Consider the following 20,580-nt stretch of genomic DNA (forward strand, 5'->3'; position numbering starts at 1 on the left):
TTTTGCTTAGTAACTGCTGTCAGGTTTTTTTTTTTTTGTTCTCAATAATTTGTGTCTCTCCCCCCTTTTTTTCCCAACAGAATTTTTTTCCCCAGTGGTTTTTTTTTGGGGGGGTGGGAGGAGTGTTTGGCATTTTTGGTTAAACCATCTGGCAACCCTAACCACAAGGAGTATTTGGGTTTCAGCGAAACCACAGTAAGATTCTCAAACTGTAAGTGTCCACCCAAAGGGCCTTGAGTATCAGGGCCTTGCCGCTTTCACTCAGTCTCCTCCTGTAGGCAAGGCCTTAGACTCGAGCACTCCCAACCAACAAGCAGCTTTGGAACACGATCCTATTGATCTATCCATTCCTCACTGACCCCACAGCCTGATCCCTCCCTACATCCTCCCCGCCCACAGAAAAACAACATTTGCACCTGTCAAGAGCAAAGGTTCAGAATCACTTGTTTCAACAGAGATATCCTCTAAGTATAGGCAGGGAGGGGAAGACTTTGTTGTTTGATCCTGCTCCCCAAACAAACACACAAACAGCTGTTGGGAGTACAAAAATATGTTTTTTTTCCTTTTAATTATATCAGTTATCAAAGAAAAAAAGCAGTGGTAACAAAAATACAAAGCTCTGAGGTTGTTTGTGGTTTTTTTCAGGTTTTTTTTGTAATACAAGCTGAGCAGCTGTGTGATTTAATTGAGCTTCTGCTCTGAGTCTCTGCTGGCAGAGTATGAGTACGCTTTTCCCAGGACCAGCCGGTCACGCAGCAGCTTGAAGAAGGCGTAATAATTGCTGAAGAGGATCAGAGCCAGTGAGATGGTCTGGTGCCACTTCTCTGACGAGATCAGGGAGTAGAGCTGGTAGAAGATGACGGCTCCTTCCAGCAGAATTAAAATGTTCAAGATCCTCAAGGGTTTGCTGAAAAAGAACTGGAGGATAAAGAGCCAGGGTAAGGAGCCGCATGGGAGTTAGTTCTGCCTTGAGCATGCTACGGAAAATATGGGACACACCACAAATGGATGCCCAAGGAGCTAACACACACAAAGGCCTGGCTGCACTAGACCAGGCAGGTCGGCTTCAGGTACGCCACCCAGCAACGCAAAATGCACAACCGAGTCTAGCCGAGCCGCCGCAGCATCTACACTGCGGGAGGCCAAGGAGAGCACGTGCTCCCGTCAGCTTCCCTTACTCCTCACAGAATGAGATGTACAGGCGACCGGTGGGGGCTGCCCTCAGCAGTTGATGGGGGGAGCAGGAGGGTGTCTACACTACACCCGCTAAATCGAACACTAGAAGATCGACCTCCGGAGGGTCAATCTTCTCTGTAGTGTCCACCTGCCCTAAGATTTTGCCTCTAGCAGCACACTCGCTTCTCACCCACGATGAAAAAAACGTTGGTGATCTGATCTCCGGGACAGGGGCACAGAGGTCCTTCCCCGAAAGCCCCCCCCCCTCCCATTAGTGCTCAGGATAGGAACAGAGAAAGCACAGGACTAACACTCAGACCAGGGGCTATCCCTGGCTCTGTCACTCCCCTGCTGCGTGACTGTGAGGAAATCACTCCTTCTCGCTGGGCTTGCTTGGCTTCCAGCTTTGTCTCTCTTGTCTGTTTAGTCCCTGAGGTCTTTGGGGCAGGGACTGTCTGCGTGCGCAGCGCCCCAGACAAGGGGGCCCTGGCCCTGTTGTGCAAGGAATCACTCATAAAGGAGGAGGAACACCGCCAGCTTACATGAAAGCGGAAGTGTGAGACATCAGATGGCACAGCCACGTTGTAATGGCCCACGGCTTTGTACACGTTCTTGCTGTGTTTCACCAGCACCCCCTGGGGCCACATGCATTCTTCGGTCCACCTGCAAGAGAAACCGGCTCCTGTAGTCGCCACCTCCAGAACAACAGGATCAGGCACAGGGAAGGTGGCAGTGGCTCTGAACAGTGTCTCCAGAGGAGTCAATGACATTCCCCCATTAGTGGTGGTGGTGGGGGGGGAGGTGTACAGCAATGCAGCTACCCACAGTTCTAACCCTTGAGTCCAACACTAACGACTCTTGTAACCATTTGCTAAGACACTGAGGCACGGTGATTTGCGAGGGCAGACTGTGGCTTGTTGCGTCAGCGTTTAATAGCCACTTTTCACCAACACATCAGAGGTTTAAATTATTAATGGAGATATCCCTATCTCCTAGAAGGAGAAGGGGCCTTGAGAGGTCATTCAGTCCAGTCTGCTGCCCTCACAGCAGGACCAAGAACCATCCCTGACAGATCTGCCCCAGATCCCTAAATGGCCCTCTCAAGGACTGAACTCACAACCTTGGGTTCAGGAGGCCAATGCTCAAACCACTGAGCTATCTCTCTCCCCTGGCCATAGACGGGGTACATCAGACCCAGACAGTGTCAGGCTGATTAGCAGCCACTTTGGAGCAAGTCTGGTTTCATTATTCCTGATGCTGACCTGGGATCTCTCCCGTCCCCCGTCCCCCGCAGGAATAGAAGCCTGGGAGAAGAACGCCCCGCCCCCACACACAAGAGAGAACAAACCCGTGCTAGCCAGTGGGAGCAGGTTCCTTACTGATGCTGTAGCACATTGGAGCACAGGGCTGGGTCGACTTTCTGCCAGCAGCCCAGGTGCGCTGCAGCTTTGTGGAGGAGGTCGCAGTAACGGGCAGGCAAGAGATGCTGCATCAGAATCACCGAGGTGCTGATGGACACCAGCAGGAACAGCTCGCACGACCACCGTTTGTCGTAGTACTGAGTGTTCTGTCGGGAGCACGAACACAACGGGACAAGGCGTTAGGACACCCTGGCCCCACAGAGCAGTGTTGGAAGGCGGGAACCAGCCCCGTTTGCTGCAGCAATTACAGCTGCTTGGGAAACCAGAGCAGGGCCAGAGCTGTTCCAGCCCTACAGTCAGCAGTAAGAAAAGGTGAAACTTCTGAGCACTTGGGATGAGAAATCGAGGCCCTGCTGGGTGAAAGGAACCTATTGGGCACAGTCACTTTCCTATGCTGGGACCCCACCATGATGACTCGCCTTTTGCTCAGAGAAGAGCGGGCCTGCGCTTTCAGAACAGGTGGCTCTGAGATCGAGTCCCATGGCTTGCAGAAGTGACAGGCATGAAGCCAGAGGCATGGTTCCGATTACAACAGGAACCCGAAGTCTCCACTCTCTGCTCATCCGAATACATGTGCTATACTGTACAATGGACTATGAAAATCCAGTAAAACAGACACAGGAGAGTCCCCTCTATTACAATCTACCCTCTCCCTAAGGAGAGGTTGGAAAGAAAAGAATTTCAGTTTTATTCTGGTCTTGGATCTGCCCCCACAAGACATTAGAGAGCATGAAAAGCTGGCATGGCCACAACCAAAGAGAAAATTCTGCAACTCTCTAGTAGGGATGTAATAGTGGAGTCGATTAACCGACAAACAAAAGCTTATCGGTTAATGCTATATAGACCACATGCAATTCCCTGCCCCCTCTCGCCAGTACATTTTTAGTAGGCTGGTCAGCATGCTCATGCCGGGTCTGGGACCTACCCCTGTTGCAGCTCAGCATTTAAAGTGTATTAGGAGCCAAGCAGGCAGACAGCTTGGCTCAGTTCCGGCTCACGCCAGGTCTGGTAGTTCAGACCCACCCTCAGAGAGGGGCTGCAGCCACCCCACGCTGCTGCCTCTGTATCAGAGGCAGCAGCGCAGGGCGGCAGGTAGCCAGTCTGTGAGGGGAACTGGTTTTTAAATTGGCTTCTCTCATGGACCAGCTCCTGCCTGGCACCCCGCGCTGCTGTCCCTCTGATACAGAGGCAACAGTGTGGGGTGGCAGGGGGCTCCTCAGGAGTGGGGCCAGAGAGCACTGGCTGCCAGCCCCCGCCCCCGGGGACTATAGAATAGTTGAGTAACCGATAAGAATTCACGAGGTTAATCGAATATTCAATTAACCGATATTTAACATCCCTACTCTCTAGGGGAAAATCAGCTTCACCCGAATAGACAGAAGTTTGCATAACTCGAGATAATCACAGTGTTCGATAGCAGAAACACGCTGTAGGGTTCTGTATTTATTATGTTACATTCATGCTTTTCTGGCTTTTTTAAGCATCACAACATTCAGACCCTTTCTACTCCACAAAGCGAACCACATCACAGAAGAATTTGGAATTAAGCAAATCCATCTGAGACAGGTGCACGCTGATTTGTAGGAATCTGTGTGTAAACCAGACTCTCGACTTACTGCACCCACTTCCCATGCACCGGGTGAGAACTAACCTCGTGAGAGCCACCCCCGCCTCCCACAGACCAAGTGTCTACTTCTGCTAGTGACTCAAACCAACCTGCTTTGCTTGTCCCACCAGAGGAAGGAATTACAGAAGCGCCTGCCAGGGCAGCGAGCACACAAGGGTGTAAGGCACTCACCTTCACAAACCAGACAGGCACGAAGGCCACATAGTAGGCACTGAGCATGGAGCTCACCAGCACCTCTTTCATCCTCCAGTTAAAGTCCATCTTCAAGTACTCCACCTCACTGCGGATGAGGTCTGGGGAGAGGCAGCAGGCATGGGTGGGCATGGCCTCCATGCCGTATATGTGTTTGGTATGCTGCTTCCAGGTCTCTTTTAAAACGGTTAGATAGTCTTTACTCCTGGAGTTTACTTCCCCCGTCTCTTGAGGGCCAATGTTAGCCACCTGGGAGAAGAGGGCCGTCTTCCGAAGGTCACAGTTCAGCTGCAGAAAAGGAATGTACATGCCGAACCTGGAAAAGGACAGAGGCAAGAAGGCTGTAACAAACGGTCCTCTGTTCCCCCAGTCTGACTCCCATCACCATGAGAGTGGAAGTGTCAGAAGTGTCAGCACCCAACTCTCTCTTCTGAATGGAGTTCAGGATCATGAGAGCCACTTCCCACCCAGCATCTAGAAAGGGACAACTAGAGGGACGCTGCCATATCACCCTGGCCCTGTATCTATTGGGAGCTAGACACACCACATACTTACTGTGCCCTGTTGCTTTGGGATGTGCATTGCCAAAGGTGCCCGGTCAATTTTAATACTGCTTGCTCCTGATTTAACTGGAGACACTTCTAGCAGTTAGGTTCTCCTCCCTGAAAGTTCCTCATCTTTTGCACCCATGTCTATCAGATAAAATCACACCATCTCGGCACTATCCACAGCAACACCGCGAGCGGTGCTCCTTATGTCTGCCCACATACAGGCTCACTGCCTCATCTCATTTACCCTGGGTCACCTTAAAAACTGGCTGGGCACGGCCCCTTACTTTTCTGAGATGCTCCTCATTTCACTGGCACAGAGTGATTTTGACGCCCGAAATCACATTTGCTTACAACACTTAGTCTGCCCCTGTTCACCATGGGGCAGGAAAACCTTTGCCAAACTGGGGAAGAAATACTGCTGCCTGCATAGAAATAGAACCAGATTCCTCAGATTTGGTCAAGTGGCAGGGAAAAGTGCTTGTTTCTGCCCATCTCGCTTAAGATAGATGGAGGAAGACAAAGAAGTGGGAAGCTCTGGGAACTGAGCAACCACGGACAAGTTTGAGAAACGAACTATTTGTACAGCCTGAGAAATCTCAATGCGGACAGTCGTTTTACAAAACCCTGGGCAATTAAATTCTGGTTAACTTAGCCTGGGCAGGTCATTCAAGTGGAATAGGAAAGACATATACTTAGCCCCCAAACAGCTAACCTAATATAGTTTTGATCTACTGACAGAGTGAAAGATTCGGTTCCAAGGAGATCAAGTGCTCATTTACTTTCAGGCTACATCTTGCCGGGACTGATTGATTGGAGAGGCGGGTTTAGAAGTTCAGTATCAAACCACAGCTGGGAGGAGAGCGGTACTTACGGGTAACACAGGAACAAGAGATTGAGGAACGAATAGGTTCTGAAGAGGTGAATTATTGATCGGCACAGGCTCCAGCCTGTCCCAGTGAGGACTGCAAACCGAGTCATCACAAGGAAAATGGAACGTGCCAGGGAGACTTTGCCACTTTGTGAAGCCTGCAGATGAGTAAGAGCAGAGCAGGAGTTAGATGATTTACCCTCCTTCCAAAAAGTAGACAGAAAAACTAGCAGCATAACTAGTGAACGAGTTCTACTCAGTCCAGCTAAGCCAGCACCACAAAGTAACAAAGGCGGCTCAATCGCTAGGTACCATGTGGCTGCAGCCAGCTGAGAGGGGCCTGGTTTAGATCAGAATCTGCATGTGGACTCTTCAAGATCAAGAAGCTGAACCTTGGGCACAGATTTCAAATACACTTCCCATTTTGCTGGCGGAGAGGAATGGCCCCTCTGGTTTTTTGTCTAGCCCTGGTGTGTCATCTGTCTACTACAGCCTTGAAGGCCACTCAAATAAGAAGCAGCTTGCTTTCTTGAACACAGTGGGAAGGAAAAACCTCCAGTCTCCAATTTAACGCAGCAAGCCTCTGAAGTCAGCTAAATCCAACCAGCAATATAAACTGTTGCTTATTCAGCTTCTTCTTTGCAGGAAACAGGAATAACTAAAGAGGAAGGGAAGATGAAAGGAGCCAAACATCATTCTTTAGTAAAGGATAAAGTAGGGCTTCAAGTGATTATGAAATAGAATATTATTGATTTAAATATTTTGGATGTTTTCTACTTTTTTCAAATAAATTGATTTCAATTACAAGAGAGAATACAAAGGGTACAACGCTCACTTGATTTTTGATTACAAGTATTTGCCCTGTGAAACAAAATATTTTTCAATTCACCTAATACAAGTACTATAGTGCAGTCTCTTTATCATGAAAGCTGAACTTACAAGTGTCGAATTATGTACAAAAAGCTCTCAAAAATAAAACAATGTAACATTTTAGTGCTTGTAAGTCCATTCAGCCCTTGTTCACTTCTTGTTCAGTCAATCACTCGGACAAACCAGTTTGCTCACTTTTGCAGGAGACAATGCTGCCTGCTTCTTGTTTACAAGATCACCTACAATGAACAAGAGAATGAGCGTTCTCATGGCACCGCTGTAGTTGTTGTTGCAAGATATTTACATGTCAGTTGTGCTAAACATTCATACACCATTCCAAAGGATGTGTATCCACGCTGATGACAGGTTCTGCTTGATAACAAGCCAAAGCAGCGTGGACTGATGCATGTTCATTTTATCTGAGTCAGATGCCACCAGCAGAAAGCTGATTTTCTTTTCTGGTTGGTCAGGTACTGTAGTTTCCACATCGGAGATGTTCTTTTAACATTTCTGAAAGCATGTTCCACACCTCATCCCTCAGCTTTTGGAAGGCACTTCAGACTCTTAAACCTTTGGTCAAGTTCTATAGTTATCTTTGGAAATCTCATGTTGGTATCTTGTGTCTTGTGAAATCTGCAGTGAAGTGTTCTTAAAATGAACAAAATGTGCTGGGTCACCATCTGAGATTGCTATAATATGGAATATATGGTAGAACGTGGGTAACACAGAGCAGGACACGTACTATTCTCCCCCAAGAAGTTCAGTCACAAATTTAATTAATGCATTATTTTTTAATGAGCATGTCATCAGCATGGAGGCATGTCCTCTGGAATGCTGGTCAAAGCATGAAGAGTCATACAAATGTTTAGCATCTCTGGCACGTACATACCTTGCAGTTCCAGCTACAAAAGTGCCATGAAAATGCCTGTTCTCACTTTCTCACGACATTGTAAATAAAAAGAGGTCAGCGTTATCATCTGTAAATGTAAACAAACTTGTTTATCTTAGCGACTAGCTGAACAAGAAGTAGGACTGAGTGGACTTGTAAGTGCTGAAGTTTTAAATTTTGTTTTGTTTTTTTGAATGCAGTTATGTAACAAAATCTACAGTTGAAGGCTGCACTTTCACAACAAAGATTGTTCTACAGTACTTGTACGAGGTGAACTGAAAAATACTATATTTTAAATCATTTTTACAGTGCAAATATTTGTAATAAAAATATACACTGATTTCAATTACAACACAGAAAAATATATATATCAAAATGTAGAAAAACATCCTAAATATTTAATAGTTTTTCAATTGGTATTCTATTGTTTAACAGTGCAATTAAATCCAATTAAGCATGATTAATTTTTGAGTTGTGATTGACAGCCCTAGGTTAAACCAACCTACTACAGTCCAAAACACCACCAGAAATTCAGTAACCAAATATACCTAAATATAGTGAAACTCATATGAGTAATGGATTGAGACATCCCTATACATCAGTTTTCCAATAGGAAACCACATCTAGATTTTATGTTGCAGTCAGTTCAAAACCCTTCAGAAGAGGGAAGGAAAAAAAGCAGTTTATAAGGGAGTCGGAACACTCGATTTTACATTCCGCTTCCAGTACATCTAAACTACACCCTATATCAGTGTTTCTTAAACTTTTTGAGACTACGGAACAACAAACAATATTTTTTTATGCAGAACACCTATGAAAATTTTCTTTAAAAAACAAAAACAAAAACAAAGAAGAGGTCGTGGTACACCTGTGAGTTGTTCACGGAACACCAGTGTTCGGCGGAACATAGTTTAAGAAACACTGCCCTATATTCAAGCTCCAATAGCATTGCAGGAAGTACTATCTATCATCTGGTTTTTACTTTTAAATTTATCATTCCATTCCAAGAATCTTTTACACCTGGTTGTCAGCACAGACCTTTGAAAACCTACACCACTCTAAGGGCTTAGAGTACCCACAGATCTCTCTTATTGTGGTTTTACTGATGGCTCTAGAGCAATAACAGCTAGAGCACACTGTGTTGTACTCCATATTCTTTATGAAAATATGCTTATGATATGGATATGACATAACAGACGTACCTTATGCAAGATGGCTCATGTAAGATATCACTGGAAAGGTTGTGATTTATTGAATGTGATTATCTAATTTGTATACCTGTATCATGTCTGTATCTAAAGTTAGAAATACGGATCACATATTTGTATTTCAAATGTGTTATTTGAGGTGTCACCCATAAGTAACCCTTTGGGTACAACAAAAGAAAAATGCCAGTGTTTTTCCACTGGGAGACTAAAGGATTCCCACCATACATAAGAACTACAGAAAGCCAGGGAGGGATATCATCAGGGTTTTCCTCTGCCACCCTGCCCAAAGAGAGTCTGAAAACACCTAGAAGCAAGAACTGAAGTGGGGCAGAAGAGCTGATCCCAGAATGGAAGGGCAACTAGCTCATGAGTGATAATACTTGAAATCTCAAACTGAAGGCCAGCGCAGCTGCCTTTCAAGACGGTCTGTGATGGGCCTGTGACAACATTTAGGGTGAGGAATTACTATTTGTAGCTAATTTCTTCAGTGAATCAAGCGCAAGTTTGTGCTAGTTGTTTTATGTGCTTAATAATCTGCTTTGTTCTGTTTGCTATCTCTTGAACCACTTAAAATCTGTTCTTTAATAAAATTGGTTTTGTTAATTATTAAGCCCAGTTTATGTAATTTCTAGCTGTGGGCAAGAAGTAGTGCATACCTCTCTTCATACAGAGGAAGAGGGTGAAATTGTATGAGCTTGTGCTGTGCGGATATTTCTATTAGACAGAATTAGTTTGGATTCACCTCCCAAAAGGGGTGTGCACGTCTGCACTGGGTGATTCCTTTCACACAGAGCTGACTTCAGTCTATGTCAGCAGCTGGGTGTGGCCCTACCTGTGTGTGCTGCAAGAGGCCGGAAAACCTAATTCAGCAAAACAGGGAAAGGAAATTCAGGCTGGTGGAGCAGGAGAGGCTGAATGAAATGCCAGTACATCAGGTGGCACCACCAAATGGGGTGTGCCCCCATCACAATGGGAGTAGGCGGCACAGTTAACAAGGCTGGCGTTTTAGCTTGATAAGGTTCTATATTGAGTTGAAAGACACTTCTGTGCTTTCTTTTACCTAACGCACCCACAATATAGCAAGGCAAACACAGATGCTAATCAGGGAAGGCTGGGAAGGAGAAAACAGTTTTGAGCTCGGGCTGTGGCTTTACCTCCTTCACAATGGCACCGATCAGCCTGCGCGCTAAGACGATTGTCGTCACCGTCAGCACGTTGAAGTCAATGAGATGAAAGTTCTGCAATGACAAAAAGGAAACTCTCCCATTTTGCAACAGGTAGCAGAACAGCCTGAGGGTGGTGGGAAAGAGACCCACGCTACTCCGACCTCTCTCCTGGATTATCAGGAGAATGCCCAGGGGGCACGGTGCCAGGATGTCCACACTTTGCTCAAATGAGAGTCACCTGACAATTTACCAAGGGCCTGAGACACCTCGTTTGCATGAAGTGGGGATGATTATAGCCACCTTAGTATTAACAAAAAGGTGCAGCCTATAGAGACTAAGTCCTAGGATGCAATGAGGTCAGGCTACTCAAAGACGGAACAGCGCCTGCTTGGACCCATAGTTGCAATAAGCCGTATTTTTGTATTATGGTTCAAGGCAGCTACAGGCCACAGTGCAGAACACAGCGCATGATGCATCTGAAAGGATGGGAGAGCTCCACACCCCAGCCCAGAACAATACTATTAGCCAGGAGAAGCTACAGCTTGTTCCTTTTGGGAAAGAGGTTTCTCTTAACATTTTAGATCTCCTTTTCTGCTCCTCTCCCCTGCTGTATGGACACGCAGTCTCTCCAGTCCACCAAGGACTGAAATTAAGAGGATCAACTTTATTCAGAGAAGGAAAGTCAGTGTTGGGCTGGAATCCCAAATCTCATGATTCTTAACATTACAAATAAATTCAACATAAAAACTGGCAGGAGCCAGGGTGCTTGTACATTCCTTTTTTTCTCTAGGTCTGTTCTACAGTAGAACCTCAAAGATACAAAGAGTTATGGACCGACTGGTCAACCAGACAGCATGTGAAACTGGAAGTAACCGTTCAGCCAGAGCAGGAGCAGCATTGGGGTCTACGCTCCTTTCCTCTACACAGTAGGGCTGCATCTAGACTGGCAAGTTTTTCCTCAAAAGTGGCCGCTTTTGCACAAAAACTTGCCAGCTGTCTACACTGGCTGCTTGATTTTGTGCAAAAGCACTGACGTTCTACTGTCCAAAATCAGTGATTCTTGCACAAATGCTTTGACGTTCCCGTTCGGGCAAAAGCCCTTTTCCGGAAATACTTTTGTGCAAGAGGGCCAGTGTAGTCAGCTAAAAACTGTTTTGCACAAAAAAGCCTCGATGGCAAAAATGGCGATTGGGGCTTTCTTGTGCAAAACCGCGTCTAGATTGGCACGGACACTTTTCCGCAAAAAGTGCTGTTGCGGAAAAGTGTCCGTGCCAATCTAGACGCTCTTTTCCGCAAATGCTTTTAACGGAATAACTTTACCGTTAAAAGCATTGCGGAAAATCATGCCAGTCTAGACGTAGCCTAAGTGCTAGTTTCACTCTGTTCCTGCCCCTGGCCAGGAAGAGAAGGGGGTGCTGTTTTCCCACATCCCTCTTCCACTCCCACCCAGGCTGGAAGGAGGACAAGCTTGCCCAGTAAGAAGCTGCCTCAGGAACCTGGCCCAAAGCGTGAACTGCTGGAAGTGGAGGTGTGTTTTGTTTAGTGTTTTGGACAACCTCTTTTCCTGGGCCGTCTGTAACTGTGAGGTTCTACTGTGTCACTTTCTAGTGAATCAATACATAGCCCTATAGTCCCTACCAGGATAGGATGCTGAGCTGTTTTGCACAACACCGCGAAAAAGCCACTGTCACGAGAGCTGGGCTAGACTGGGTGTTGGATCTTAGACTGATGTGCTGTCCGAATAGGGCATCTACCCAGACGCTGTTGAAAAGTAGTAGGCAGGGAATGGGTTTTGGGTGCTCAGCAATCTGGAGAGCAACCACACATATAGGAGTGTGACTGCAGGTACCTGCCGAGGCCAGGGATCTATGAGAGTACAGCAGCACATACCCAGGTACCTACCAGTGAGGTGTGTGATGGAGGATGGGAGGGTGGGTACCACCACACAGTTTTGTAGATATTGATGTAGTGGACAAATAGAGCGATGAGATGGCAGAAGAAGAGCTGAAGTTCAAACAAGATACTCCGCTCCACAGGCAGCTCTGGGATCTTACAGTGCCGGAGGGGAACCACTGTCTGGGTTGCCAGAGGAGGGCTGGAGAGGCCTGTACCTGAACCGCTCCTACCAACATAAACCAAAACCCACCAATTACTCTCCAGAGATATGCTGGGGAAAAAACAATGCCCATCCCGAGCCCCCACACTCACACTGCCGAGGATGGACGGGTCTATGCTAAGTGGAAAGTCCAACCTCAAAGCTACCTGCAGAGGCTGCAAAGAACAGGTACAACCAATACGCAGAAGATACCTCTTGCACGCAGAGGCAAGACAACATACAGAAATAGTGTTGCGGGCTCAGTAGGGATGTGATTGTTTAACCAGTTTACTGGTGGGGTTGGAGGAGCCCCCCAAGGCCCGCTGCAGGTGGGGAGCTGCTTTAACCCCAACTGTTAACCAGCTGGAGCAGCCCCCATTCACAGCACGGGTGCTGCTCCAGCGCAGCCTGGCTAGAACACACACACGCACCTCTGTTTAATTGGTTAACCATAACATCTGGCTGGTTAACCAATTAAACAGGCTTTTACATCTCTAACGCTCAGGATATGCTGATACCCTTTTGCCTGGTCTAGGCATGGCATCTGGTTTGTATAGCAACCGCAATTTTTGAAATCAGGTCTGCCTGCAGCACCAGGACATCTGATTCCTCCACTTTGAGCAAGCTCTGAGAGCAGTGCTTGTACACATGCAGCCCTACAGGGACAACTGTTATAGTTAGCTGCAAGTATTTCTGCCTCATGCTGCTTATTTACATTGTGTCATGGGTATGCAGATTCGGTGCCATAAAATAAAGAGATTTCTTATTCTCCCAGAGAGTCTCTTATGCCACAGGTCTAATTCCAGCTATGGACCACTCACTCAAAGAGAAGGGTATAAATGCAAGTCAAGCAAGGTGCATCCAGTGAATGATCCCTAAGCAATACTCAGTATTAGATCTTGGATTTCTAAAGGGGCTTCAGAGCATTAGATGCCAAACTCCCATTAAAAATCCCATCCCAGATCCACAAAAGTCACAGCTATAGTGACAGCAGAAAAGCTTCTGTCAAGAGAATGGACAAAAAGAGAATCAATCCAAACTTCTTCAAAATGTAAGACTGTGAAGCCTGAAAGCCTTAAACACCCTGCATCGTGGCAACTCTGATGGTCAGAGCTTGTCCTCTTCAAGGAGCCAGCCAAAGGTGCTGGAGAACAGAGAGAGAGGTAGACACCAGATGACACGTTTGCTCAGAAAAGAGACAAAGCATGGAGACAGGACCGAGGGTGGTGACGGAGGCTACGCTGCTGCAAGCTGGTCAGTCTCCTGGTTTGGACCGAGGGGAGCCAGGGGCCACGTGCTACGGATCCCCACTCCTCACAATCGACTTTGCCAAACGTTCCTGCTTACTGTGCTAACAAGATCTGTTCTACGGTGTTTCCAATGACCCTTCTGTTTTACCTCGGCGGCTGAGTCACTGCTGACTGCAGAGATGTGATGGGTGGGGCACGTAAGGCTTCCCCAGGTGGACTCACTGTGGGGAGCTCATGTTGTGAACAGGGGTGCTAAACGCTGCGTAGTCAGACCCAGGCGGCACTGGAGCCCAGGAAACTTGCCCTGGTGAGAGTGTGCCCTAAGGGGGGAGACAATGCATTAGAGTCCTGACGGACTTCATTCCGAGCACGCCAGAGCATCGAGTCTGACTCCATGACAGTGTCTTGCCCAAACGAACTAGCCAGCTCTAACAACTCCAATGGAATTGCAGCAATGTGGGTGGCAGCACAGGCTGTCCTTGGCCATGCAGGACCTGGGGTGTTTACGCAGGACTGAGAGGTCCTGCCGTGACCTTACTGCTTTTGAGACTGGAGCTAGCTAGATCCACGCTGGCTCAGGTATGTCCACACATGCTGCATTCATACCTCTGATTGCAGTATAGATTAGGGATGTTAAATTAAGATTAATTGGCTAATCAAACAGTTGATGCAATTTGCATTGACTATTCGATTAGTTGATAAGGGCGCCTCTGCCTTTGAAGTGTAGCAACAGCCCCTCCCCCCCACTAGCCCCATGCTTCCTGCAGCATTTCAAAGAGACAGCGCTGCATGGAGCCCGGGGTCAGCAGGGGAGTCTTTAGCTAACCCTGGGCTCCACTCAGTGCTGCTGCTTTGAAGTACCCCCCACCTTTGCTGCCTCTTTCTGATAGGGGAGGGGAGGGAGTGACTAGTTGACTTGTCTGTTGACTATCCGATAAGCATTTGCTTAGTGGATAGTCAACTAGTCGTTCACATCCATAGTATAGATATACAGAGGCTCAGGTGTGTTACTGAATCGAAAACTTAACATTCACAGCATTAGCTCCCAAGTCCTCAAAGCCCCAAAACTCGCAGGATTGATTCAGCCCTTCAGCCTTTGGAACTCCTGTTGGAAACACCACTTCTATCATACAGGTATCCAGGAGACAGAGACAGGAGGCCTCATAGGCTCTGTGTGGACACTAGATATCTAAGGGAACTTTTTATGAGTAAGATTCTCACCCTGCCAAGACTTTTCCCTGCTCATCACAGGGGCTTGCCCTTCATCTCCAAGGAGGCGTCCTGCACCTCAGGGCTGCTATATGTATATGGATTATAAAATGCTCTGAAGAACGGCTCTATAAATAATATGAAAGAAACATCTCAGCCGGGGGCCACAATCATGGAGTACATTAAGGGATATTCACCGGCAGGGTCAAGGATGTTCTAGCCAAGGGATTTATGACGTGCTCATCATGTGGTTATCTGAGTGCTGATTTTCCACCTCTTCCCCTCTCCTCCCCACACCTCTGTGCTTTCCCCACAGAAGTCAGGCTGAGAGCGAAAGCATATAATCCACGGCTGAGCTGTCACCATTCAACCAGTTTAGGATTTGTGAAAGAAAATCCATCTGCCCCAACGAACCACTGTCCCAGAAGTGCATCAACTGCCATGCACTGCTGGAAATGGTTGACTTAACAAGCAGGACTCTGGAGCCATTTTTTAGATAAAACTTTGTCTATAGCACTCCTCTCCCCAAGGATCTCCAAGTGCTTTAAAACACTTGTTGGGTAGCTAACCATCATGTGCAAAGCACTTGGGAGTCCTTGAGTGTATCACTACCCACATTTTCCCCTATTGCTATTTTGTGTTAAGGACAAAAAACATACTCCAGAGAAGTTGTCATGGATAACCAAGACCGTTGCAAGCTGACATCCATGTACCAAGAACAACAAAAAAACACTGAACCACTGACAAAACGGCTACGGTAAGAGATGGGAAAACATGAACCAGCCTCAAGCTGCATGTTTCACGGAGGAGAAGCGGTCACAGTACATAAAGGAATACAAGAGATGCACATTTACCTGGTACGTGAGCGCACACCAGTGACCGATGAACTTGTGGAATGTCCAGTACCCCCAGGAGCCCCAGTTTCACAAAGAGGATTTCGGCAGTAAGATGTCCGGTTAGGGCCCCGCCTTCCCCCTGCCATAACAACAAAGGGTATGGAGGCTGCCCTGAGAGGTTGATCGCTCTTCACTGTTTAACTATTTCTTCAGTCCTTCCAACTGAAAAGGAAAGATTTATAACACACATGGATTTGGAGCAGAGTAGGCAGGTAACTTTCCTTCTCCTCTAGCACCTCAAAGCACCAAAGACTGTCACAGAACAGGTCGTGTGGGTGGGGGAGTGGCACTATATGTGAAAGAAAATTTAGAATCAAATGAAGTAAAAATTTTAAATGAATCAACATGTTCCATAGAATCGTTATGGATAATAATTCCCTGCTCTAATAAGAATATAACAGTAGGGATCTATTATCGACCACCTGACCAGGACTGTAATCGTGACTATGAAATGCTAAGGGAGATTAGAGAGGCTATCAAAATAAAGAACTCAGTAATAGTGGGGGATTTCAGCTATGCCCATATTGACTGGGTACATGTCCCCTCAGGACGAGATCCAGAGATAAAATTTCTTGATACCTTAAATGACTGCTTCTTGGAGCAGCTGGTACAGGAACCCACAAGGAGAGAGGCAATTCTCGATTTAGTCCTGAGAGGCACGCAGGATCTGGTCCAAGAGGTAACTATAACAGGACCGCTTGGAAATAGTGACCATAATTTAATAACATTTAACATTCCTGTGGGGGGGAGGAACACCTCAGCAGCCCAATACTGTGGCATTTAATTAAAAAGGGGAACTATGCAAAAATGAGGAGGTGAGTTAAACAGAAATTAAAAGGTACAGTGACTAAAGTAAAATCCCTGCAAGCTGCACGGACACTTTTCAAAGACACTATAATAGAGGCCCAACTTAAATGTATACCCCAAATTAAAAAACATAGAAGAACTAAAAAAGAGCCACCACCGTAGCTTAACAACCATGTAAAAGAAGCGGTGAGAGATAAAAAGACATCTTTTAAAAAGTGGAAGTCAAATCCTAGTGAGGTAAATAGAAAGGAGCATAAACATTGCCAAATTAAGAGTAAAAATATAAGAAAAGCTAAAAAGGAGTTTGAAGAACAGCTAGCCAAAAACTCAAAAGGAAATAACAAAATGTTTTTAAATACATCAGTAACAGGAAGCCTGCTAAACAACCAGTGGGGCCCCTGGACGATCGAAATATAAAAGGAGCACTTAAAGACGATAAAGTCATTGCGGAGAAACTAAATGCATTCTTTGCTTCAGTCTTCACGGCTGAGGATGTTAGGGAGATTCCCAAACCTGACCCGACCTTTGTAGGTGACAAATCTGAGGACTTGTCACAGATTGAAGTGTCATTATAGGAGGTTTTGGAATTAATTGATGTTACTGTTAAGTTTAAGTCACCGGGACCAGATGGCATTCACCCAAGAGTTCTGAAACAACTCAAATGTGAAATTGCGAAACTATTAACTATGGTTTGTATCCTATCCTTTAAATCAGCTTCTGTATCCAATGACTGAAAGATAGCTAATGTAACGCCAATATTTAAAAAGGGCTCTACAGGTTATCCTGGCAGTTACAGACTGGTAAGTCTAATATCAGTACCGGACAAATTAGTTGAAACAATAGTAAAGAATAAAATTGTCAGACACATAGAACAACATAATTTGTTGGGCAAAAGTCAACATGATTTCTGTAAAGGGAAATCACGTCTTACTAATCTATAGAGTTCTTTGAAGGGGTCAACAAACATGTGGACAAGGGGGAATCCAGTAGATACAGTGTACTTAGATTTCCAGAAAGCCTTTGACAAGGTCCCTCACCAAAAGCTCTTACATAAATTAAGTTGTCATGGGATAAGAGGGAAGATCCTTTCATGGACTGCGAACTGGTTAAAAGACAGGAAACAAAAGGTAGGAATAAATGGTAAATTTTCAGAATGGAGAGGGGTAACTAGTGGTGCTCCCCAAGGGTCAGTCCTAGGACCAATCATATCCAACATATTCATAAATGATCTGGAAAAAGGGGTAAACAGTGCGGTGGCAAACTTTGCAGATGATACTAAACTGCTCAAGGTAGTTAAGACCAAAGCAGACTGTGAAGAACTTCAAAAAGATCTCACCAAACTAAGTGACTGGGCAACAAAATGGCAAATGAAATGTAATGTGAATAAATGTAAAGTAATACACATTGGAAAAAATAACCCCAACTATACATATAATATGATGGGGGCTAATTTAGCTACAACTAATCAGGAAAGATCTCTGAAGATGTCCATGCAGTGTGCAGCAGCAGTCAAACAAGCAAACAGGATGTTAGGAATCATTAAAAAAGGGATAGAGAATAAGACGGAGAATATCTTATTGCCCTTATATAAATCCATGATACGCCCACATCTAGAATACCATGTACAGATGTGGTCTCCTCATCTCAGAAAAGATATACTGGCATTAGAAAAGGTTCAGAGAAGGGCAACTAAAATGATTAGGGGTTTGGAATGGGTCCCATATGAGGAGAGATTAAAGAGACTGGGATTTTTCAGCTTGGAAAAGAGACTAAGGGGGGATATGATAGAGGTCTATAAAATCATGAGCGGTGTGGAGAAAGTGAATAAGGAAAAGTTATTTACTTGTTCCCACAAAATAAGAACTAGGGGCCACCAAATGAAACTAATGGGCAGCAGGTTTAAAACAAATAAAAGGAAGTTCTTTTTCACACAGCGCATAGTCAATCTGTGGAACTCCTTGCCTGAGGAGGTTGTGAAGGCTAGGACTATAACAGGGTTTAAAAGAGAACTAGATAAATTCACGGAGGTTAGGTCCATCAATGGCTATTAGCCAGTATGGGTAAGGAATGGTGCCCTTATCCTGTTTGTCAGAGGGTGGAGATGGATGGCAGGAGAGAGATCACTTGATCATTACCTGTTTGATTCTCTCCCTCTGGGACACCTGGCATTGGCAGACAAGGTACTGAGCTGGATGGACCTTTGGTCTGACCCAGTATGGCTATTCTTATGTTCACCCCTAGTGTGTTATACCTATTTTACAGATGGGGCAATGTAGAAAAGGGGTTCAGACCTGAAGAAGAGCTCAGTGTTGCTTGAAAGCTTGTCTCTTTCACCAAGAGAAGTAGTGGCCCAATGAAAGATACTACCGCACCTATGACTCTCTCATATCTTGGGATTAATGTGACTACAACAATTCTGGAGAAAAAAAAAGATCCTCAGAGGTATTTGGGTTCTTTCATTGAAATGAATGGAAGTAATGTATCTAAATACTTCTGAGAATCTGGCCAGAAAAGGTCAAATGTCTTGCCCAAAGGTTACAACCACCTGCAAATATAACCCAGTTTTAATCACAGTTTTATGCCTTAACCACAAATCCATTCTTCCTCTTTTAAAGAGTCCTTGAAGAAGAAAAAAGTTGGGCTTCTGCCATTTTTGCTTCCTTCCGATGGGCAAAGACCGTAAACACTTGGCGGCAGGACTATCTGTATAGTCCATGACTGGGGCTCTGAGGTACCACCACGATCTAAATAATAATTTCAATCTTTCTTACAACTAAAAAATTTGCTTTTTTAGGCTGAACTTTTAAATCGTGTCTTGGCTGGAACTAAGCATGTTAAATTGCGGTTACCCAGCTAATCATATAGTCGATACAAATTGTATCGACTATTAGTCAATAGGACCGCTCTGCAGGGCCATAGTGGGGGTTGCTCCAGGAGCCAGCTCGAGCTGGGAGCGAGCATTCTTGGCTTGTGTTTGCTCTGAGAGCCACCCATGCTGCGACTTCACATTTAAAATGGAGAGGCGCAGCGTCCTTGCAAGCTGGGACTGCTTGGTCCCGGCTCGCACTAAGTCCAGCAGTCCCTGTTTACGGGGGACAGCTCCCTGCTGGGACCCCTGCACCGGGACTGCTTCACAGCAGCCTCTCCTATCCCCCCACTGCTGCCTCTGATAAGCACCCTGGAGACAGTGCTGGGGAAAACCAGCTTTTAAGGTGGCTCAGCTCAGCACCAGCTCACATTCCCGCCCCCCCCACTGCCATTCATGGAGGCAGCAAGGGGGGGGGCACAGGGATCATGGGACAAACAGGGACTCAAGCAATCCCCACTGGCATCATTTCCCCACTGTGCCTCTGCCTCCCCTGTGGAGACGGTGCTGAGGGAAACCTGCTTTTAAGCCCAGCTCCCCCAGCACCGGTTCCTGTCCCCCCCCCACCCTTTGCTGCCCCGATACAGGCAGTGGGGTTAGGGGGGAAGCGACTAGTCGCTTACATTCCTAGCTGGAAGATGCCTATGGAAGTAGTAAGGCGGCCACAACACATTTAATAAGAAAGCGCAAATTGAGCTTCTTTTTGGTCTTGATTGCTTAAAACGCTGTTGTGTTATTTATCTTTAATTCTCCCTTAACCGAATTCTGTTAATTGGGATAGAAATTAAGGCTCAACAGCCAAGTCCCTCGATTAAACCGTAAGAGCGGCCACAGTGGGTCAGCCCAAAGGTCCATCCAGCCCAGTGTCCTGTCGGCCGACAGCGGCCAGTGCCACCTGCCCCAGCAGGAAAGAAGAGAACAGGAAACCACCAAGCGATCCGTCCCCTGTGGCCCTTTCCCCGCTTCTGGCGAACAAAAGGCGAGCGCGGGGGCGGACGATCATTTTCGGGACGTGACCACGGGCTGCACTTTTCCACGGGTGGAGGCTGGGGGCAGGAGGGAGCCGGGTAGCGGAGTGGGGCACAGAGGAGGGGGTGGGGTCCGCGGGGGGGGGTCACAGCACAGGCAGCTTCCCCCCGCCCCCAGCGCAGACAGAGGGAGCAGCTCTGAGCCCTGGGGCTGCTCCCCTGTGGGCCGGGCCCGATAGGGAGGCTTGGCGGGGGCTCCCCCCACGACCCCCCCCGGCCATCCGGGGGGGGGGGCAATGAACGGGCTAGACACCGAGTCAACACCTGGGGGGGGTCACTCAGAGCCCCCCCCGCAGCATGAACGCGCCCAGGCCCAGCTGCGGGAGGGGGGGCCCGGCCCCAGACGAGGGGGGGCAGAGCGGACCGCGGGGGGGACTCCTAGCGGGGGGGGGGCGGGAGCCCTGCCCCCTGTGCGAGCCGCCCCCCTCTTACGCCGAGGGGCGGGGCGCCGAGCCCATCCC

General features: G+C 46.9%; 1 protein-coding gene across 7 annotated transcripts in view; it reads right to left on the reverse strand.

Annotated features, from left to right (window-relative positions):
• Positions 1–534: 534 nt before the first annotated feature.
• Positions 535–20,580, reverse strand: part of TMEM39B (transmembrane protein 39B) — a 30,392-nt gene continuing 10,346 nt past the window's right edge. For 4 of the 7 annotated variants that reach the window (XM_075908558.1, XM_075908560.1, XM_075908559.1 and 1 more), the window contains 8 exons: positions 15,377–15,580; positions 11,871–12,090; positions 9,957–10,040; positions 5,839–5,993; positions 4,396–4,732; positions 2,556–2,743; positions 1,719–1,839; positions 535–918 (listed from right to left, as the gene is read on the reverse strand). In XM_075908558.1, the coding sequence (XP_075764673.1) occupies positions 682–918; positions 1,719–1,839; positions 2,556–2,743; positions 4,396–4,732; positions 5,839–5,993; positions 9,957–10,040; positions 11,871–12,090; positions 15,377–15,504 (1,470 nt within the window). In that variant the 5' untranslated portion in view covers positions 15,505–15,580 and the 3' untranslated portion in view covers positions 535–681. Of the gene's footprint in view, positions 919–1,718; positions 1,840–2,555; positions 2,744–4,395; positions 4,733–5,838; positions 5,994–9,956; positions 10,041–11,870; positions 12,091–15,376; positions 15,581–15,997; positions 16,103–20,551; positions 20,575–20,580 lie in introns of those variants that run through there. The other 3 variants (XM_075908562.1, XM_075908561.1, XM_075908556.1) reach the window with 3 other exon arrangements.

This window comes from Pelodiscus sinensis, chromosome 25 (assembly GCF_049634645.1).
Source record: "Pelodiscus sinensis isolate JC-2024 chromosome 25, ASM4963464v1, whole genome shotgun sequence".
Lineage (NCBI taxonomy): Eukaryota > Metazoa > Chordata > Testudines > Trionychidae > Pelodiscus > Pelodiscus sinensis.